This window comes from Dendrobium catenatum, unplaced genomic scaffold (assembly GCF_001605985.2).
Source record: "Dendrobium catenatum unplaced genomic scaffold, ASM160598v2 fragScaff_scaffold_974, whole genome shotgun sequence".
Taxonomy (NCBI): domain Eukaryota; kingdom Viridiplantae; phylum Streptophyta; class Magnoliopsida; order Asparagales; family Orchidaceae; genus Dendrobium; species Dendrobium catenatum.
Window position 1 is genome coordinate 1,003,748 of NW_021319436.1, and position 20,483 is coordinate 1,024,230.

Here is a 20,483-nt window from a genome sequence, read left to right on the forward strand (position 1 = left end):
CTGCAGGCAACAATGGTTTGAATGACCTTTGTATGGTGACGAAGGTCAAAAGGACCATAATAGGTTGGCTACATTGGTCATAAAAAATCATTGTATAGCAATGGAGGTCGGAAGTACCGTAGTTGGTGGCTGGGTGGAAGTCTAGTGTTAGTTAGTTACCGAGTAGAAGTGTAGCGTCAGCTGGTGGTCGGGAGTAAGTCCAACAATAATTGGAAGCTGGGTGGAAGTCCGACGTTAGTCAGTGGCCAAGCGAAAGTCCAGCGATAGTCCGTCAATGGTTGGTGGTCCGACGGTGGATGACGAGGAGTTTGGTGGCAATAAAGCTCTAGTTTATCTCTCTTCATTCTCTTCCTTGCTTCCATCCCCTTTCAATGAGGAATGAGGGATTTATTTATAGTTTTCTGAGAGTGATGTGACCAGTAAATAAGAGGGAGATCACGTGTATGCTAAGTGGTTTGAATAGATGACCGATGTTGATCCCCTTGGTCGTGAACAGTTTGCTGGGCATTTTGAATGTCTTAATGATATCATAATTCGACGATCTTGTGCTTGTTGGATTTTTTTTGTCGAGCCACACAATTCGAAAATAAGCATATCACGTTTGAAAACCGTATGGTCATCAATTTTATAACTTGAACCTTCCAAATGAACTTTAAGTCTTTGATTTTGACCCATTTGGGCTCGGATTGAGTCGAATTTGATGTCATTGGGTTTGTCTTTTCGAAACGTTCACTTCGATTATAAGTTTGCTGAAAACAGAGTTTAGATGGTCTTGGATTTAATTTTGAAAACTTTCAACTCAATTTTGCCTCGAGATTCGTGCTCGATCAAGACAAATTTTAGATGATATATCAATAATTATGCATAAAAAATATATTAAAAAAACAATTTAGTTAAGTTTCTCTCAACAACTTATTGAATATAAACCCACTTAATTTTCATTTAGAAAATATTTACTATTATATATAATATTAAAATAAAAGAGATTCAAATAAAATATTAAAGTCAGGTTATTAGAAACCGGAAAAAATTATTCATCTGTTATAATAAATTATTAAATTATTATTTTTTTATAGTAAATTTTGGGGATATTGGTGTCTCCAAAAAAATTCATATGGTGGCTTGGGATAAGGTGTGTTTACCGATTCAAAATGGTGGCTTAGGGCTGCCTTCCTTCTCTGCTATGCAGTATGCTTTCAATTGTGCAGTCATTTTAAGAATGTATAATTCTGGTTCTTTGCTCTCCACTTGGCTCACTGTAAAATACATGTCTCCTTGGAGACCTTCTCCCCACAATGCTACTTCTTTTTGGTAGTCGGTTTGCCAGACGGCCCAGGTAGCCAAAATGAAATTTTCTTTTAAGATTACTCCGTCTGCCCTTATTGCTGTGCATTGGGATCATTGGTGTTATAATGGTAATATGGATAGTTTTTCGGATGGCCATTTTGTTCTCCTGCATACTAATCCGAATACTCTTATAAGGGACCTGATTAGAGATAATTGCTGGAGCTTGCCAAATGAAATTCCCGTGAATGTCAAGCTGGCTATTCAAGATATTCCCATATTCACTCATTCCAGTTCTTGCTTATTTTGGGATAATCTTAAGCTTAGCAGGTTTTCTGATTACATAAATGCATTTCACTCTAACATGCCTTTTTGTCCCTGGTATAAATTAGTTTGGCATAAGAGCCATGCGCTGCGTTACTCTGCTTTTACGTGGTTGGCTCTTGTCGGTGGGCTTAAAACTTCTGATGCCCTGCTGATCCGCAATATTCAAATTCCGAATGTTTGCTCTCTCTGTCATGTATTTCCTGAGAGTTCTTCTCATTTGTTTTTTGAATGCTCTTACTCATATGAAATACTGATTAGCATTATGCCTGTTGCTAGGCAGCTGCTCCTCAGACCTAGTATTCTGCAGCTTCTGGAATGGATCACGAATGATCCTGACACTACTCAGCATACAAAAAAGCTTTATTCTATTTTCTCTTACTGTAGCATTTACTATATCTGGAAAGAGAGAAATTCGAGAAGATTTGCTAACATTTTTAACAGTAGTTCCACTACTACTCTTTGCATCAAAAAAGATGTTAATCTTAAGATTTGTATGTGGAATGATAGATCTCAGTCCCATACATAGCTACTGTCTTTGCTGGGCGTCTTTTCTTTTCTCCTGTAGGTTTATGCTCTGGCTCAAATTCGGTTCTATTGCTTTTGCTGGTGGTTGCTCTGAGGTTGGGGTTACACCTTTGTGCCTGCTGTGCCGATATTTCAACACCTGGTCAATGATGAAGCTCCTAAGCAGACCCCCTTAGGATGGTCTTCGGGCAACCAAGGGGTATTTTGATTGTTTTTCTCCTATATCTGAGCCCAGGTGTTTCGATTCTATGGAGCTTTTTCTTTTTTGTGCCTTTTGATTTGCAGTTATTTTGCTTCTCACATATACTTGATCTAATTCGAGCTCCTTTTTGTGCTCGAATGAGCAGTCCCTTTTTGTCTGTTGGGACCTTTTGTAATCCTCGGTTGTAACTAAACTTTCTATTTAGTGGTTTAATATACGGGCGAAGCCCAAATTTTTCCCAAAAAAAAAAAGAAAACCGAAAAATTATTTTCCGGTTGCAACAAGCCGTGTGTTTTTTTTTTTTAATTTCTTAAAACATCTAAAATGAAATTCCGATTTTGCTCATTTTTAAATTATCCCCTGATTCTGGTCATATAACTAATTTTAATTATTAATCCGTTCCTTTTTAAAATTTTGTAGAGATATAAAGCCTTTATTAAGGTATCTTAATTAAATTTTAATATCCTCACCCAACTTTCTTTTAAAGAAGGTGCTTTTTTATTTTTTAAATTTTTTTATTTTTTACAGAAGAAGGTGCTAGGCTAGCCAGTGTAAGAGAGATTAGGGCTTCCTTTGACATAAATTTTCAAAATAATTTTTTAAAAAAATATTTAAAAAAGGGGAAACAAACTGTTCCAAACGACTTTTGAAATGAAAAAATAGCCCCTTTTATTTATTTAAACAGCTATAGTAAATACATCAAACTTAGCTGGGATAAATATCCTGACCAAATTTATTCCACTCTACCAAATATTCAGGGAAGAGCAGGAAGTTAGCTGGTTCTCGAGAAACGTGAAGGGCTTTAAAATTTTCATTTGATGCCCATAAAAATCTCAGTGAAGGTGTCGGACGCATTAAAAATCTGAGAAGACGAAGCGATAACCAGAAATTTTGGGCTGGGAACAGATGGGGGCTTCTCATTCCTCCCCAACAGCGAACTCGATCCACGAATTCACCGTCAAAGTGAGCGGCCAATTTCTCTTTTCTGTTTTACTCGATGATTTTGATTCGGAATTTCGGATCACCTGGTAAAATTTTCCTTGTTTTTATGGGTTGTAGGATTGCTCTGGAAAGGCGGTCGATTTAGGGCTCTACAAGGGAAAGGTCTTGCTTGTCGTCAATGTCGCTTCTAAATGGTTCTTTCTTTTTTCCTTCTCTTTTGCATTTTTGTTTTTTCTGTTTGTTTTTTTGTATTGAGATGGTTTCATTATTTTCCTTTTATGCTATGGAACAGTGGTTTAACTGATAACAATTATACCCAATTGACAGAACTCTACAATAAGTACAGGAACAAAGGTTTGATTTTTCTCTTTAACTCTATTTTGTTGTTATATGTTTGTCTTTATAAAGGAAGGTCCTAAATTCTGACCTTTTCATGTTCATGGCGTTTGACTAATAGATAGAAAAGAATTTAAGTCATCGGAATCACCCCATATTGGGTGTTGATGATTGCTATGCTTGTTTCACTTTTTTTTTTTTTTTAATTTCATTTCATTGAGTTTAAGTTTTATAACTTTAGTTAGACAATGCTAAATTACTCTGTCATAGCGTCCAGATGATATCATGAGTTAGCAACCATTTAGGGGGGTTTGGTGCTTACCATTAATGTCCTTGGTTGGAAACTTTTCAATTCATATTGAAGTTCATTTTCCCTTTGAAAATTTTCCCATCATGTTGTGTGGTATGTTATATATTTAGTCTGGCATTGCATTTACCATGAGAATGGATCATTTCTAGGAAATTGGTGTCCACTATTACCATACTTGGTTGAAAATTTTCAGTTTTTGGTGAAGATCACTTATTTTTTTGACTTTTTTTGTTCATGTTTTTTTATTTTATTTTTTATTTTTATTTTTTTCATTAGTCAGATATTGCATTCGGCAAGCAATGGCATCAGAACACCGTACATCATTTTTTGAAATGCCTGAAATGGCACCACTTTGCCCTTAGAGACTTGCCTGAAGAAACTAGAGTTCTGATTCATATGTGAACTGGAGCCTAGAAAAGTAGGCTGCTTCTTTCAAGTGAAGTCTCTTTAATCGGGCATTGAAGATTGCTCACTTGCTTCCCTTTTACAGCATGTGCACTTTGAGTTCCTTCTTCTGTTTCTATTTCTATTGTCCATATTATTTGGACGTGTTGTCTCTTACAGCTTTAAAATGTGGTATTGTTTATTAGAATGTGAGATTATGTATAAGTTTTTATGTTGTCACTAACGTGCTACTGTGAGAGTGCTACATTAATAGCCTTTTAAAATTACTCTCCATTTAATTTCCATTATCATTTTGAACTGCTACATGTTTAAAATGTGATGCTGAGTTGCTGACATTATTTACTAAACTTAAAACTCTCTATAAATTTTTTTGATTTTGTCACTAATGTGGGCGTCCTGCTGTATAATTGTTTTGACAAGTTACTCCATTGGATTCTAAGCACAGCAGTTTAGAAAAAAAATAATAATAAAACAAGGGAACTTATATATAGGTTTTAGCTTCATTAATGATGATTTTCCTTATTCTTTCCATATTTGCGTTTGTAAATTGATGATTGTTCCTAGTTCTAGTGTTGTAAAATTAAATAAATTAAATTTTTTGAGGTTGATGAATCTTTAGTACAATAGATCTAGTAGATGGTAAAATAATGTTCCATGATGGCTGATCTCTTCTATTTCTTGTCCTATTTAGATTTTGAGATTTTAGCCTTTCCTTGTAATCAATTTATGAAACAAGAGCCTGGAACAAGCCAGGATGCAAAGGAGTTTGCATGTACGAGGTACAAGGCAGAGTATCCAATTTTCCAAAAGGTAAGCTGATCGTGTTGGAGCTTTTATTATTTCCGAATTACAAGATTCTTAGAGATATTATATTCTAATTGGTGGTCTACTGTATTTTATTGTGCAACATATTGGATTTTTCTTTTCAATATCATCGTCACATCAGAAATCAACCCCTCCCCCCAAACACCTTTCTTATTGCAGGCAAATTATAAGTTTGTTATCATAGTGGATGACGAAGGCTAAATTTTGATCTTCACATGTAAATTCAATTAAAGATTTAGTAAATAGTAAAAATTATATGTAAAACTAATTACTGGGAAGATTGAAAGAAATCCAACAAAAGACTAGAGTTTTAGCTAGATTCAATAAAGTATCTATAGGACTATACATGTAAATGACAATGAAACATGAAGCTATTTGCACATGGTGAACTTAATGCTAACAGATTTTTAATCAAAATTTAAGTTAATTATTTATACATAATAAGATGAAATCTTACAATGGAGGTTTAAAGGCGAATAGTATATGTAAATAAGAATAATGTTGAAATAACCCAAAAAAATGCTTCTCCATTAGTCTTTCATTGTTAAAGTCATTCACTAAGGATATTCACTGCCTTCACTGAAGAAGTCTTTTGCTTCAACAAATAGACAACTCAAGCACAATAACAAGGAAGCTCAAACTTTCATTTCATTATTCATGCCTTCATGCCCTCAACCTCCTCAATCTGCCTTATACTAGCTTTCAACTCCTCCAGTATCTCATCTACCGAGCGGCCTAAAACGTGGTTGGGGCTAACCAGGACATTCTATTCACAAACCTTCATTTTAGTGTCATCATTCACTAGTGTTCGAGGATCCGTTACTCTTCCGACCTCTTGGGTTGGCTGAACCTGCGCATCTTCTACTCTTTCTTTTTGTTTTTGTACTTTGCTTGTTGATGGTTCTTCTTTTGGGTTGTACTACCTTTCCTTTGATAGGTCGGGACGTATTTCTTGATTTTGATCCCCTATTGGACGGGGAAGAAGTATGACCCTCAGGATGTTATTGTACCGACCTATATGTTTGGTTGTACCTGCCTACCGGGGAAGAAGTACGACCCTTAGGATGTTTCTTGAATTTTTAACTACTACTCAGTATCGACAATGGGTTTGAAAGAGTATCTAAAAGGGTGAAATTGAGATATTTGCACCCTGTCGAGTAAGGAAACATGGCATATATGTTTGGAACATATTCCATTTTGAGAGATTTGAAAAAGCACTATATCGTTGAAAGGTTCTATACATCTGCCCTTTCTCAACGCATTTCTTTAGACAAAGACTCTTTTTTTTTTCTCTTTTCGGATGGTAAATACTTCTCAGAACATGGGTGTAAATCAAGCCCATGTTTGAATTGAAACTGAGATACTGATGCAAGTTATTCCCTTCTGAATCAGATAGATTCATATCTGAAAGAGGCTGACAATAAGTTTTTTCCAAATTGACTATTTGTTCCTTTGCTATTTATACATATAGCCCAAGGACATAACTGTCAATTATAAGCTTTCAAAACCGAGGAGATGAGATTAAAAAAATTGTATATTAGTAAAAAAAAGGTGTTGAAGACAAAAAAATGGGTGGCGGAGAAGTAAAATAGATGGAAAAATTTTCATATAAAACCACCACCAATCATTATTCTAAGAATCATGGGTTGGTAAAAACCTATTAAATCAGTAATACAAATATGACCCCACCACCCCACCCCAAACCAACCCCAACCCAAGCAAACCCAACCCAAAAAGAGAAGGCCCAATAACACAAAAAGTCCAATATGCACCATCAAATGGAGACCTAAAAACACAAGGGCCCAACAAAATGGCAATACAATCAAATGAAAAGTGTAACTATAATGTCCTAAGTGCTTAAGATACAAACTCTATATAGATTACAATGATAATGACTTTAAAAAATTTAACTCCAAATGAAGATCTTGGTTCTTTGAAAGCAACTCGAGGAATAGTTGTAGTTCCTCAATTGTTAACCAAGGGTCCTCAAGTGGTGAAAGATCTTTCCGTTAAAACTAGGTAGCGTTGAATTCCACCATCAATAATGGAACTAATTTGGTCATTAAAAAATTGATCTGAAAAGTGGAAACATAGAAATCATGTTGATAGCAATGTCAATGTAGAAATGGAGGTAGAGGTGGTCACCAATATCTTAGGAGGCAAAGTTTCACTTGTCAACTCTCAATATGGATTCAAGGAAACCACATTGAATAATGGTGAAATGCCAAAATTCGAAGGCAGATCTAACTCATAAGCACGGTCACTTATTACATGTACAATCTCTTCTTTAGTCCAAAATTTGGTGTTGATAACTTCTCGAGAGTTCTTCTTTGGTTGAATTTCAATTAAAACTTTCTCCCAAAATAAATTTAATAAGTTTCCTATGTAAATCAACATCAAATTTATATTTTCCACAATTTATTGCCTTTTTTGAATTTCTTTGTGAAGATTTGCATGCTTTGGAGAAATGATCTTTCAAATTCATTGGCCTTAGGTAAATATACTAAATCTAATGGCTTCATAGGTTCATATCTAGTAAAATTGTGGAAAGGGCTTATGTCAGTTGACTTTTTGTTATAACTTTTATATGCAAACTCAACGGTGGGTAAAATCTTTTATGAACTAACAGTGTGATACAAGATTTAAAATTGTGCAATTGAGTATTTAGGTGTTTTTTGTCTGTGAGCCCTAGCATAAACCTCAAGGCATTTGAGATGTAAGAATCACAATCTAAAAATTGCATAAAGTGAAAATGAATGTTAGAAGTAATTTATTAGCATTATAAAAATAGAATATATTATGGAATGACATACTAATATTCTAATATACTATGAAGTAATAAATTGACATACATATGAAGTTATAAATTATGCAAGATGTAAAGAAATAATTGAATAATTGATAAATTGCATAAAATAGAATTGTAATGCAAATAACAACGTGACAAAGTAACATAAAATTTAATAATTTAAGTAAAACTAACATATAATATCAAGTCCAACCTCAAGTTAAATATTAACTAAGTTTATTATAGCTGCTAATAGGGAATGATGGGAGCGAGGAGTTCATTGACTTGGTTGTGGTTGTCGGCGAACTTTGCTTGAGCTGTTTTGGGTTGAAGATGGCCAGTAGGAGAGGCAGACGGTGTTCTCCACAATCTGGTGGGAGTAGCGATGGTAGGAAGGCTACTAGGAAAGGGAACTGTTGGAAGATATTGGAAGGGATGGATTCTGAAGCTTGCGAGGAGGTTCTTAATGACGCCCTTTTAGCTAATTCAAAGCATTCCGCTGCTGATGCTTCTTTTGTGGATCTCGAACAACCTTCCTTGGATGACATTCTTATGTGCGAACCTGTGTTGAAGCCCGATCAGAACATGTCCAGTGTTCGTTGCGATTTGGTTTCCTTCGTCACTGTGGATATGTCGAATGTAATGGTAAGGATTGCATTGAGCTATCATTGGAGTCTACTCGGGACATTTCTTCTGTTCGTGAGCCTTTGTCCGATTGCTGTCAGCAGGTTTCCGAACAGTCCATGTATGGATGTCATGGCTGATCCTGATGTGCCAAAATGTAATATTGATGCTAATTTATAATTTTATATTGTGTGAAGAGTTTTGATGCAGAAAAATAGATTGAAAAAAAATCAAAGAAGAACACTAAGGCAAGAAGAACTTGTCTCAATTCATAATTTAATAAGCCAACACCAAACAAAACTTAAAACAAACAGAAGTTAAACAATAAACGAAAACCAAATATAAAAAAAACTACCCTCAGAACAACTTGCTAGTGGTCACCTTACATGCATCGAAATAGTAGGTAAAATGATTAGTACTTAAAGACATGCAAACCAGAGGTCCCCCACAACAACTTTGGGCCAACGTCCACCACAAACTCCTCCAACAAATGCTATCAATCTCTAGCCAACCATACCCTAATCAACCAAGACACACCCAAGAAACTTGGGTCAAACCCAAGTCAGCCCACATGCCATGGCACCAAAGAAACTAGTACACCGACGACATAGCATGTCCAAGAGCACAATCTACACATGATCATTGGTTGCCTTCCATCATAGGGTAGGAAAAAAAACATAAAAAATATAAAATTCAAATTATAATAAAGTTCAAAATAAAATTGAAATGAAATTTGCATGCATCAATTCCCCCCTGGTGGGAGAATCTCATCACCTGATGAGAATGCTTCAACAACTCTTTGATAGAGATCAGGGCGACGATTTTGTAGATCCATTGCATCCACCCAAATACAATCAGTCAACGGACGTTCACTCTATTTAACTAGGAATCGTTTGTGCTCTCCATGCCTGGTCTGAGTAGTCCTAATATCCAAAACATCTTCAATCTGGTCATCCTTGCCCTAAACAGAGCTGGTAACTAGTAAAGTTTCTACATCTACAGAATCAGTTGGATTTTCTTCATACAAAGTAAGGTCAGCAACATTAAATACATGAGTTCCAACAGAAAATAGAAGATCCAGAAGATAGGCATACGTTCCCAATTTTCGAAGTATGCGAAAATGTCCAAATTTCTTCCGGCTTATCTTGCCAAAAGTTCTAACAGGAAAACGTTGACGATAAAAATAAGCCATAACTAAGTCACCCTCCTTAAAATAATAATCTCTCCGGTGTTTGTCATCAGTAGATTTGTATTTAAAATTTGCCTTTTGGAGTTTTTCGAGGACTTGCTGTTGGATTGATTTAATGTGATCAACAGTATTTGTGGATTCAGCACTGATTTTGTTAGGCTAGGGCAAAAAAGTTATGTCCAAAATGTGAGAAATGGACTGACCATAAATAATTTTAAAAAGGGTTATGTCAAAATATTCATCAATTAATGATCGTATTGCTATGGGAATTTCAAAAGTTTGTTTAGACTCTTTTCCTAACATCATATAGGCTATCTCAGGCTTTTTTAGTTCATTCATGTTAAGGAGTAATTCAACAGTGTTTGCTTTCGTTGATTGCAGTTGGGTATTCTTGGCAGGTGAGTCAGGAATGTGTTTTTGAGAGTATAAAGGTAATTCCTTATTGTTTTGAGTGAGTGTGTAAGTGTTCTTTTCCCCATTATGAAATGTTTTATAATCAAATTACCAGGGACGACCCAATAAAATATGACATACCTCGAGAGGCATGATGTCACAAACAAACAGATCTTTATAAGAACTTATGATTGACATGTTAACAGTGCATTGTTTTATGACAGGAACTTCACCTCCTTCCTTAAACCAAGAGGTTTTGTAGGGTTTAGCTAGTAGTTTTGATTTCAGTTTATCCATCATCAGTTGTGAGGCAAAATTTTCTGAACTACCACTATCAATCATCAAAGTACAAAGTTTTCCTTCAACAATGCAAGTGATTCGGAAGATGTTTCTCCTAAGCCATTTAACTCCAGAATCTACTTTATTAGTTAAAACTCTTCTAATTACTAAGATTTGGTCTCCTTGGTCGTCTTTTACATCAATTCTTTCTATCTTTCTCTCATTTTCTGATTCACTTTCAATTTCCTCTTTCTCATCTTCTAATACTTCATCATTCTCAATGTAATTAGTTTTAGGAGGGTTGTTTTTTCTATAAGCAGCTGAAAGATGGCCGTATAACCCGCATTTGTAACATGGTCCAATTAGTTTGGGTGGTTCAGTCGATTTGGTTCCCATCAACCCCTTTCCTTATCTAAGGTTTTAGTTTCAAAGTTTTGTTCGCACATTAGATGTTCCAGTAGAAGATTGTGATGATTGGATTTTTATCCCACCAGTTTGTCGTCGCTTAAACAGTTCAGGTGCCTTGTTATTACTTATTTTGTTTTTGCTTTTCAATTTTTAAGGCCATTCGATAAGCTTCGTCGAGTTTGATTATATGATGTAAGCTTAATTGATTTTGAATTGCTAATCTAGTGACAGTTCATTCTTCAGATTCATCTATATCGTTTCAAGATTGAAGTTTATAAAAGATTTTAGTGTACCCATCAACTGATTGATTTCTTTGATGAAGATTATTAAATTTTTTTAAAAAAGTGCGTGAGTGATCAGAAGGCAAAAATTTTCCTCGTATCTTTTCTTTCATCCTATCCCAGGTTTGAATTTTCTCTTTTCCTCTTCTTAACCTATTGTTTTGAAGATTCTTCCACCAAGTAAAAGCGTGACCAGTGAGTTTTAGACTAGCAAACTTAACTTTTCTATTATCAGGGATTTCTTTTCATTAGAAAAATTGGTCCATTTTTTCTATCCATTCAATGAATTGTTCAGGTTGGAGCTTACCTTCAAAGTCATGAACATCAATTTTTATCCCATGATCCTAATTCCTATGACGTCTATTTTGATTCCTAGGGATTTCTTCTTCACTCTTATAGTTTTGAACATTAGCATTGTTGACATTTAAGTTCGCTGGGATGTTAGCCATATTATTCAATTATTGTTGTAAGTCAGCCATTTATTGCATCATTTGTTGTCAATCCCCTTTGTTTTGATTAGTCATTTTATTTCAAGAAAAAGCTCACACGCCAACCTAGGATATACTAACATAGGCTCTGATACCAAACTTGATGCAGACAAATAGATTGAAAAAAAATTGAAGGAGAACACTAAGACAAGAATAACTTGTCTCAATTCATAATTTAATTAGCCAACACCAAACAAACCTTAAAACAAACGGAAGTTAGATGATAAACAAAAACTTAAAAAAAAAACTACCCTCAGAACAATCAGCTAGTGGTCACCTCGCATGCATCGAAATAGTAGGTAAAATGATTAGTGCTCAAAGACATGCAAACCAGAGGTCCACCATAGCAACCTTGGGCCAACGTCCACCACAAACTCCTCCAGTAAATGCTAACAAATTGGCCAACAACACTTTCAAAAGCTTGAGAAGAAACATACAAATTGGGTGGACACTTGCGGAGAGAAGAAATAGATAAGAATCCCGAGATGAAATTATATAGAGGAGAAGAGAAAGGGGGACATAGCTCGCAAGCTATCAAAGAAGAAACCCTCAGGTTTTAGTTGTTTTCACTCACCAAATTTTGCTCGCAAATGTCACAAAACAGCCCCTAGTATAGGTGAAGAAAGGGGGCTAAATAGCCAAATAGCCACCCACTCAAGCCAATAAGAAAGAGGGAGGCAAAAGACCAACAGACAACCGACTAGAGCAGCACACGGGACACAACCAACGAACAGACAAGCGTCAGGGGGAAGAACCGGGACTGGCAGAGGACCCGAAAAGGCAAACAAATGAACCCGGGTAACATAGAAGTAACAAAAAGGCAAATAAATGAGCACAATAATTCAAAGTTTAATGGCCCAAGCAAGAAAATTGTAGATGCAGGTCCTGAAAAATGAGCATTGTCTCACTTTAAAATTCAAGTGGATGAATTTGAACATGACTTCATCTTCTACAAATCATAATAATTTATCAATTGATTTGACTTAAACGAATCAATTCTGAAACTATGCCAAACCATATAAACTAACTTGTTGCTTGGGAAAATTATATCCCTCTCTCAGCCATTATCACTTGCATGCCTCATCTATACTTGGAATTGACAATGATGAAACAAAAAACAAAAAACATTTGCCCAAATTAAATTTTGGCCATGATAAAAAAATTATTGACCAATGAATATGGAACCGACACTTGAACTTGTGGCATACTGATTGGAAATAAATTTGAGAATTCTTATGAGACAGCGTTCGAGCGCTTATCCTCCTAAAAAAATAAGGAACTGTAACAATGCTAGCTGGCTACACAAAGGGATCCAATAATCAATAGAACCAAAGTTCAAGACAACCTGAAGGCCACAAATAATCTCTAGAGACAGTCCACTCTATTCAGAAGTTGCAATTATCGTACAATTATGGGTACCACTTAAGTCGGTCTAAATGAAAGGGTAAACAACATAAGTTTCTTTTATTATCGCAATGATATGCTAAACTTATTTGCTTGGATCAGTTATTTGTTCTAAAAGGTGAACGAGTATGGAATCTGTTAAACATGTCTTGTGGTTTGTAGATGGAACTTCTAAGATGATTTGTGGTGGATTAGTGAATTGATTATGCATAATATTTATCTCGTAGCATTGGTAAAGATCAAGAAGAGAATATTTTGACATAAATTTTAAATGTCCTCATTCTAGCTTTCACTATAGGCATGGGCACATATATTTTTAGGAAGATGGAAATTCGTTGCTTTAATTTATTATTGAAGGTATCAAAAAAGAATCAATGAAAGTATTGGCTAAAAGCATCAATGAAGGTATTAATGGAGAGCATTGACAATGGCATCGACAAAGGCATTGATGAAGATCATTGATAGATGCTTTAATGGAGAAGTCAATGGATCAATCCGTGATTGTGATCTTGGCAGTGGAGGGTTGGCTATAGATCATCATTGGACTGGTTCTTTGAGAGAGATCACCAACCAAATAATCATTGGTGGAGATCTGGCCCAATGAGTTGTTGTCGAGAGAAACATCAATAAAGGTATTGGTAGAGGACGTCATTAACATTTCATCGTGCATGGAGACATATATGCAATAGATGTCTATGCCTTCATCGAGGTGGTTGAAAATATTGCAGCTGTGGTTTGATTTTATCGCCATAGTGGACATCATGGGCGAGTACTCGGGCAATGTGCTCGTAAAGTGAAAGGAAAGGAAGTTTTTTGCTGAGAGATCTCAATTTGTTTGTGGTTATTTGTATCTGGTTTAAAGTTAGGAGGCTTTGATTAATGATAGGATTCCAATGATTCTATGTGACGCATGATTGGTGGAAGTGAAGCCTGAAGAAGGGTGGTTAAATTAGGATAAAGAGTTGTTGAAATACTAAAAAGATAGAATCAGTGAGATCTTTTTTTAAAGATGTGGTGAAGGAAGCCTAAGCCTAAAGTTATGATGAACATCAAGCTCGAGAAGCAGACAATGTTTTCAATAGGATCTTCTCATGGATGATGAAGCATTGCAGTTGCTAGCAACAGGAGGGCTCATGGCCAGGGAGATTGAGATTGGTGATGATGTAGCTAAGGTGTTGTGAAGTGAAATCAAGATCGCAATGGAAGTTAAGCCTGAACATAATGAAATGGCGTGTTGATTTAGGTTGGTGAAGGAAGGAGAATGGCTACGAATAATGGTGTGATCGTTACAGTGGTTCATGGGTTTTGTGATGTCAAGATTAGATGAGTTGAGGTGGGTGTTCGCCTGTCAAGGGTGTCGGTCTTGACACTAGGTCAAGGATGTCGAAGTTGGTGGCAAAGTTCTTTCTAGGCTACTTAAGGGGTGCAATGACACGATGGGTGTGCTTGGAAAAATTATACAGCAAGAAAAGAGGAGTGCTTCAAAGGGAAGATAAGGTGGAGATTTGTTACATGCACAAAGGAGCAATCATATGAATAGTTGGAGAAGGTTGTTGGATGAATTGAAGCAAAGAGGTGATTCATAGATTGTATCATTGTCAAGTAGATAGGCAACCATGAGAGAGTTCCAATGCAGGTTGTAGCTTAGAGCACAAATGACAATCATAGTGGTTGAGGATCAAGCTCCGTACTTATAGTATAGTTACAACAACGGCTAGGGTGGTTCAAACACAAAAACCTAATCTACCTCATATAAGAAAACTACAATCTCACACTAAAAATATTTCGATCATGGCTCCATGGTGAGGAGTGGCCGTCGGTGTTCTCCTCGCTCTGGCGGGGGTAGTGGTGGTAGAAAAGCTTCTAGGCATGAAAATTATTGGAAGGTTTTGGAAGGAAAGTAATCGGAGTTGTGCGATCAGGTTTTGAAGGATGGTCTCACGGGTGAGGATATTTTGGCAGCAGAAGTTTCATCAGTTGATTATGAGCTTAAGGAACTCGACCATGCCGTTATGTCTGAACGTATCGATAGGGGTATTGTGCAAGTCTTGGTTGAACAGAGGGATTACGGTTTGGGACTTTGTCCGCCCCTTAAGACCATGACTCTTCCTTGTGCAAGCTCTTGTCGGAGGTTGCAATTCCAGGTCAGAATGTCCTTCCTTTGTCTGAATGTAGGGAATTGAATGATGCTTATGGATTGGATTGTGTGAATGTTTTGGATGGGAGCATGGATGGCTTGTCTTCCTGCAGTTGTGTAATCAATCACAATCCCTTAGCTCAAGAGCCCATTGCTACAAAACACTGCATTTCAGATGCTTGTGTTAATGCCTCTATGGAATTTTCTGTTAATTTGGTAGTTGTTGGTGCAGAATTTCAACCACAATCTACCAAACAGAATTCCCAAAAGCAATTTCTTATTTTTGGTGATCGAAGCCTAGTCCATTTTGGTCGGAGGAAACCTTTTTATGTCTTTACACAAGATTCTTAAAGAAGAGGTGCTTGATGAGGATGGCGTTTGCTTGAGCCTTAACATTGGCAAAGTTTACTAAATTGAGAACTTCTAGGCAAGCGAATCTCATTTGCTTGGCTTCATGGTGAACTTTCAAGAAGATGGTCTCATATTGGGGAGTTCCAATCGATCACCCTCGCAAGGCTAAGCTGCATCATGATAGCTATATTGACAGTAATCTTTCTTCTACTGATATGGAATTGCAGAATAGTGCTATTCCTATGTCTACTCAGCTACCATCTTCTAATGTAGACCAATTGGGTTCTTGGAACGTCTTCACTAGAAGGAGAAAGCCCAATTTCTCACTTCACCTTCTACAAAACATGAAAAGTGGTGCCCCCTTCTTATGTCCATTGTGTCCATCCCAAAGCCTATAATCTTCTCTGCTCAGAATTCTCTCCAGACGGGCTTCTCCAACAAAAGCCTGAATATCTCCAAGCATAGACCTAGACCATCTCTAGGTCCTTTACGGAAAGAACTGTGGCAGCTGGAGCCTGTCACCACTGCCCCAAGGAAGAGGAGAAAAGCAACCGAGGAGCTCCTAGGCGGGGATTTGGTCCCCTCAATTGACCAATGTTGATGTCTTCTTGTGCGTATTGTAGTGGCTGTTGAAATCAAATGAGATTGCTGGTTTGGAGTGATCTTTTATTTGCCTTTTTGGTGCCCTCTTCGATACCATGGCGGACCTCATTTTGTCAGTTGAGGGGCTTTTCCTTTCCTTTCTTCTCTTTTTCTTTTTGTTTTATTCTTTGTTTGGCTTTCTATGCCTTTTTGTTTTTGGGGTTTTTGGTGTTGGGAAGGAATTGTTGATTTCCTTCCGGTTTGTACTATCATGTACCCCTTCTTTTTTTCTTAATGAACTATCATTCCTTTATGAATAAATTAAAAAAAAAAGTTACAACAACGGCTGGTATTGTAGAGGAAGAGGGCATTTGATCAAAAAAGGTTGTGAGAGGAGCATTAATCTTTCTCGGGAGGAAATGGATGGGAAAGGTTAAGTGTGGGATGAAAGATGACACCTATAATGACCATAGGAGATATGTGAGTCGGGTAAGAAATATCTGAATGACACAGATGATGATATGGTCATCTATGAAGAGATCATTGCAATTGATCTCAACTCCATAAGAGGTTGAAGTTTAGGGTTTGGATCGTAGATGCGATTAGACGGGAGGGTGGATTAGATGGATGGATGCAATCATGGCCAAAGGCTTGGCGCATTGAGCAATTGACAGTGAGCTGTCGGCACAGGAACGACTTGAAAAGGGATCTTGAATGCTCCAATACACTATTTGAAAGAGAAAATTAAAAAGAATTACATCTTTATTGAATTGTGTGGTATATATATATAGGCATAAGGAGAGACAGGAAGGAATATAAATTATCCATAATAATAAGGGAAATAATAATAGTAATAAAAAATAGTGAAGATCTTTGCTGCATGTGGTTTGGCATATTTGATAATCTGCATGGTATTAATGAGAGACTTGTCTTGAGTAATATTTTTTAGATAATTATATAGATTTCACTTCCATCTGTATTAAACAGATGTAACTGTTATTTGGTTATAGTGTTTTCTTAGCCGACATGAATCTTTTACGAGTCCGATATTTTCAAGCCTTTGTTTGAGTAAATATTTCTCAATAATACCTGTAGTTTGTTTTAAACCCAGCCCTATGAACTTACTCTCTCAATATTTGCCGTTGCTTCAGTTGTTCTTCGTCAATGTTCAGTACTTCATAATGTTACATACGAATGATCAAAGCTATATTAAATTGTTTCTATATATATATATAAATGTTTCATAACATAAATTGTTTCAGAGGGGTATGAAAGTTTTGTGGCTCTATTAGGAGTAATAAACAAACATTTGAGCATAAAATAGACATGAAAATGGTCTTCCATTTGTGTCAATGAGGTAACTACTCGAGATGCTCTAATTTGTTGTAATTGATCTATACTTTAAGGGTTTATTAAGTTAGAACAATAATTTAGCTAGTTATCTTAACCAGTAGTTTGTAACACTTTAATTTGTGTTCATTTAATTTCTTTTATAAGTATAATGGATTTTCTTAGCTAATGGATTAAGCAATATGAAAGCTGATTTGATTTATACTGCTGTGACTTAGGGTGTACCTTCTTATCTCGATGCAATATTCAAAATTCTTTCATCCTGTTAGTTAAAGTCTGCAAAAGTGGAAGATATCCGTTTTAGAGATTAAATAGTCCATTTAGTTATCAGTCCTTGGGACAACTTCAACTTGTAACCCAGCTGCACCTCTATTTCTCGCAAGTGGTCCTTACTCAGCCCTGTCAATTGATTGTGGTAAAAATAGGTAGATAAAAAAACTCCCAAAAAATCAGGAAGAAAAAGGATCAGATCAAATATATAATGAGTAGAGTTTAATATAAAAATAATGTGTAGAATTAGGTTTAACAGCTCATTTAGTATCAGAAAGTAATTTTTGGAGAATGAGAATTCATAAAGCGGACCCTAAGTATTGTTGATAAAAGGCTATAATGTTGTTGATGATGAGATGAAGCTTGTCAATCGGAATGACTGTAGTAAGAAGTAACTTGATTGCTATTATGTGTTTTTATGAGCTGATGCAATAACTTTTATCCCCTGTTTATTAGTATTCACATTTAATGTTTAATGATATAATTGATTTGTCACTGGCACCATATTTTTAAATAGCTTCTGATTGTACCCTTCTCTCAGGTTCGAGTGAATGGTCCAGATACTGCTCCAGTATATAAATTTTTAAAAGCTAATAAAGGTGGGTTTTTTGGATCTAGAATCAAGTGGAACTTCACCAAGTTCCTTATAGATAGAGATGGCAAAGTCCTTCATCGTTATAGCCCTACAACAGCGCCTTTGTCCATTGAGGTGAGTTCTGATTCTTAGCCACTCATAATTGTGGCTACCCGTGCCAACATGAAATTTACGATTGATTGACATGAATCTATTAGCTCTTAATAGTCTAATCATGATCTTCCAAGTTGATGCAATCATGTAGCTGTAAAAATCTCTCATAGTCTAATCATGATCTTCCAACTTGATGTGATCGGTCATGAGTTTAGCCCCGTTTGCCTAAATAGTATTTTTATCACGGTGGGCAATTCAAATTAAGGCTTTGTTTGGGACGGCTTTTTTGCTGCTTCTTAAACTAGCTTTCTAGTATAAATATTTTAATTTTTATACTAAAAAGTTGATTTAAAAAGCACCAAAAAGGTTTTTTTATTGCTTCTTAAAATTGTTTTAAAAAGTTGTAAGAAAGCAATCCCAAAGAAAGCCTTAAAAAATCAAAATATTGCCCGCTGTGAAAACTTTCCCCACAATTGCATATAATTGCAAGCATTCCTTTGTGAGGGGACTCAGATATGTTGAATTGGATTGGAAAGTATTATTCTTTCTATTGATGCAAATGATCAATTTTTGTATTCCTGTTATTTCTCTTCATCGCATGAAATATTTTGCAGAGAGACATACAGAAGGCACTCGGAGAGATATAAGCAGTCCACAATCTGAAAGAATACAGATGTTACAAGTAATATATTATTCATCTGCCACGAGTTTGTTTATTCTTTTGAGTGCATTTTCTTATTCTTATTTCAGAATGGAGTGGAAATTGTTACAGCATATGCATTATAGCTTCTGCCATTGAAGCTAATATTAAAATAGTCTTGAAACATTGACAGCGTGTATTAATTGATTGCCATATGTTATTCTTGTGCTTTTGTTAACGAGGCTTTTCTGTATTTTTTCTGTTGGTTTATGGTGACTTTTATGGTGACTTTTGATGGACTCTTCATTTGGGACGGCTTTTTTTTACTGATGCTTAAAACAGCTTTTTAAGAATGCCGTCCCAAACGAAGCCTAAATAGTCATTTAATAATGGATTATGAAGTTATTTGTGTTGTTTGTTTAATAAGTGGGGATTGTTTTATTAAGGGTTAAATTTTCATTTAAATTTAATAAATAAAGTGTATTTTTAATGTTTTCAAACTAAGGCTTTTATGGTCTTCTTTACTTTTCTTTACATAGGGTATATCCAATATATCAACTATTAATCAGGTCATCGGAAGACTGAAGACTGATGTTTTATGTGATCAGATCATCTATAAGATGAATATGTTTGTCATTCTATTTCTAAGAGTTCATTCCTCTTTATATGTTGAATTAAAAGTTTATCTTCAAAGATGAGTGATTAAAAAAATTAAACAGATTTTTTACGCATATCAAGATCAAACTTATAAATAGTTGAGCCATAGTCGGTTAGCGCAGCTCAAAATCGGATTAAACAGTTTAAGAAAAGAAAAAAAGTGTTAGGATTGTTTTTTAGATTAATAATTAAATAAAATTTATTTTGCATTAATATAAGATAAATTTAATCAGATTTAAAGTCTTTTTAATATAATTTATCAAAATATTTTCACAAAAATTTTCCCTAGAATTTTCTTTAGGTTTCTCTCTAAGGTTATGAGCGAGTTGTAACATAGGTTAGTCCTTATAATTTTTCTTTGTTTTATATTCCCTTTATAAAATAAAAGCTTTTGTTCCTCCTATATCTTATGCAATTCTTGTATGAGCGAGTTCTTATATGGGTGAATCAACAAGATGAGGCTCTCACTAAAAGCGACAGGGAATTCAACAAATATAGTGAGTATCCTTATAAGCCGTCTCCCTGCTTTGCAACAAGATCTACAACTAGTAGTGCAAGAGTCTGACCGGACAATTATTACGGCCGGTCACAGGCTTGGTGAAGTTCCACTTGATTCTAGATCCAAAAAGCCCACCTTTATTAGCGAACAATTATTACGTCCTCTGACCGGACGTAGATCTACGTCCGGTTAGAGGCTTGCTACTCAATTTTTGCTCGGTATTGATAGGTATTGTTTGATAATATGGAGGAATACCGCTCTGGGAAGACCAATACCGAGTTATACCGAGCAATACCGAG

General features: G+C 35.7%; 2 protein-coding genes across 2 annotated transcripts; both read left to right on the top strand.

The window, feature by feature from the left end:
• Window positions 1-1,345: 1,345 nt before the first annotated feature.
• LOC110101889 lies at window positions 1,346-2,286 on the top strand. The gene is made up of 2 exons (XM_020829985.1): window positions 1,346-2,102; window positions 2,177-2,286. The coding sequence occupies exons 1-2, from the start codon at window positions 1,346-1,348 to the stop codon at window positions 2,284-2,286; spliced, it is 867 nt and encodes a 288-aa protein (XP_020685644.1).
• A 765-nt stretch (window positions 2,287-3,051) lies between these two features.
• On the top strand, window positions 3,052-19,266 carry LOC110101854 (probable glutathione peroxidase 5). The gene is made up of 6 exons (XM_020829924.2): window positions 3,052-3,301; window positions 3,398-3,474; window positions 3,573-3,634; window positions 5,023-5,141; window positions 18,242-18,409; window positions 19,003-19,266. Exons 1-6 carry the CDS (start codon window positions 3,245-3,247, stop codon window positions 19,033-19,035), a joined length of 516 nt encoding a protein of 171 aa, XP_020685583.1. The 5' UTR covers window positions 3,052-3,244; the 3' UTR covers window positions 19,036-19,266.
• Window positions 19,267-20,483: the final 1,217 nt, after the last annotated feature.

Bases quoted from the DNA above. Each gene is read 5' to 3' on its own strand.
- LOC110101889 (XM_020829985.1), top strand. From the start codon at position 1,346: ATGAAATTTTCTTTTAAGATTACTCCGTCTGCCCTTATTGCTGTGCAT. The intron at 2,103-2,176 runs GTATGTGGAATG...TTTCTCCTGTAG, and splicing joins AGATGTTAATCTTAAGATTT to GTTTATGCTCTGGCTCAAAT.
- LOC110101854 (XM_020829924.2), top strand. From the start codon at position 3,245: ATGGGGGCTTCTCATTCCTCCCCAACAGCGAACTCGATCCACGAATTC. The intron at 3,302-3,397 runs GTGAGCGGCCAA...TATGGGTTGTAG, and splicing joins TCCACGAATTCACCGTCAAA to GATTGCTCTGGAAAGGCGGT. The intron at 3,475-3,572 runs GTTCTTTCTTTT...GCTATGGAACAG, and splicing joins GTCAATGTCGCTTCTAAATG to TGGTTTAACTGATAACAATT.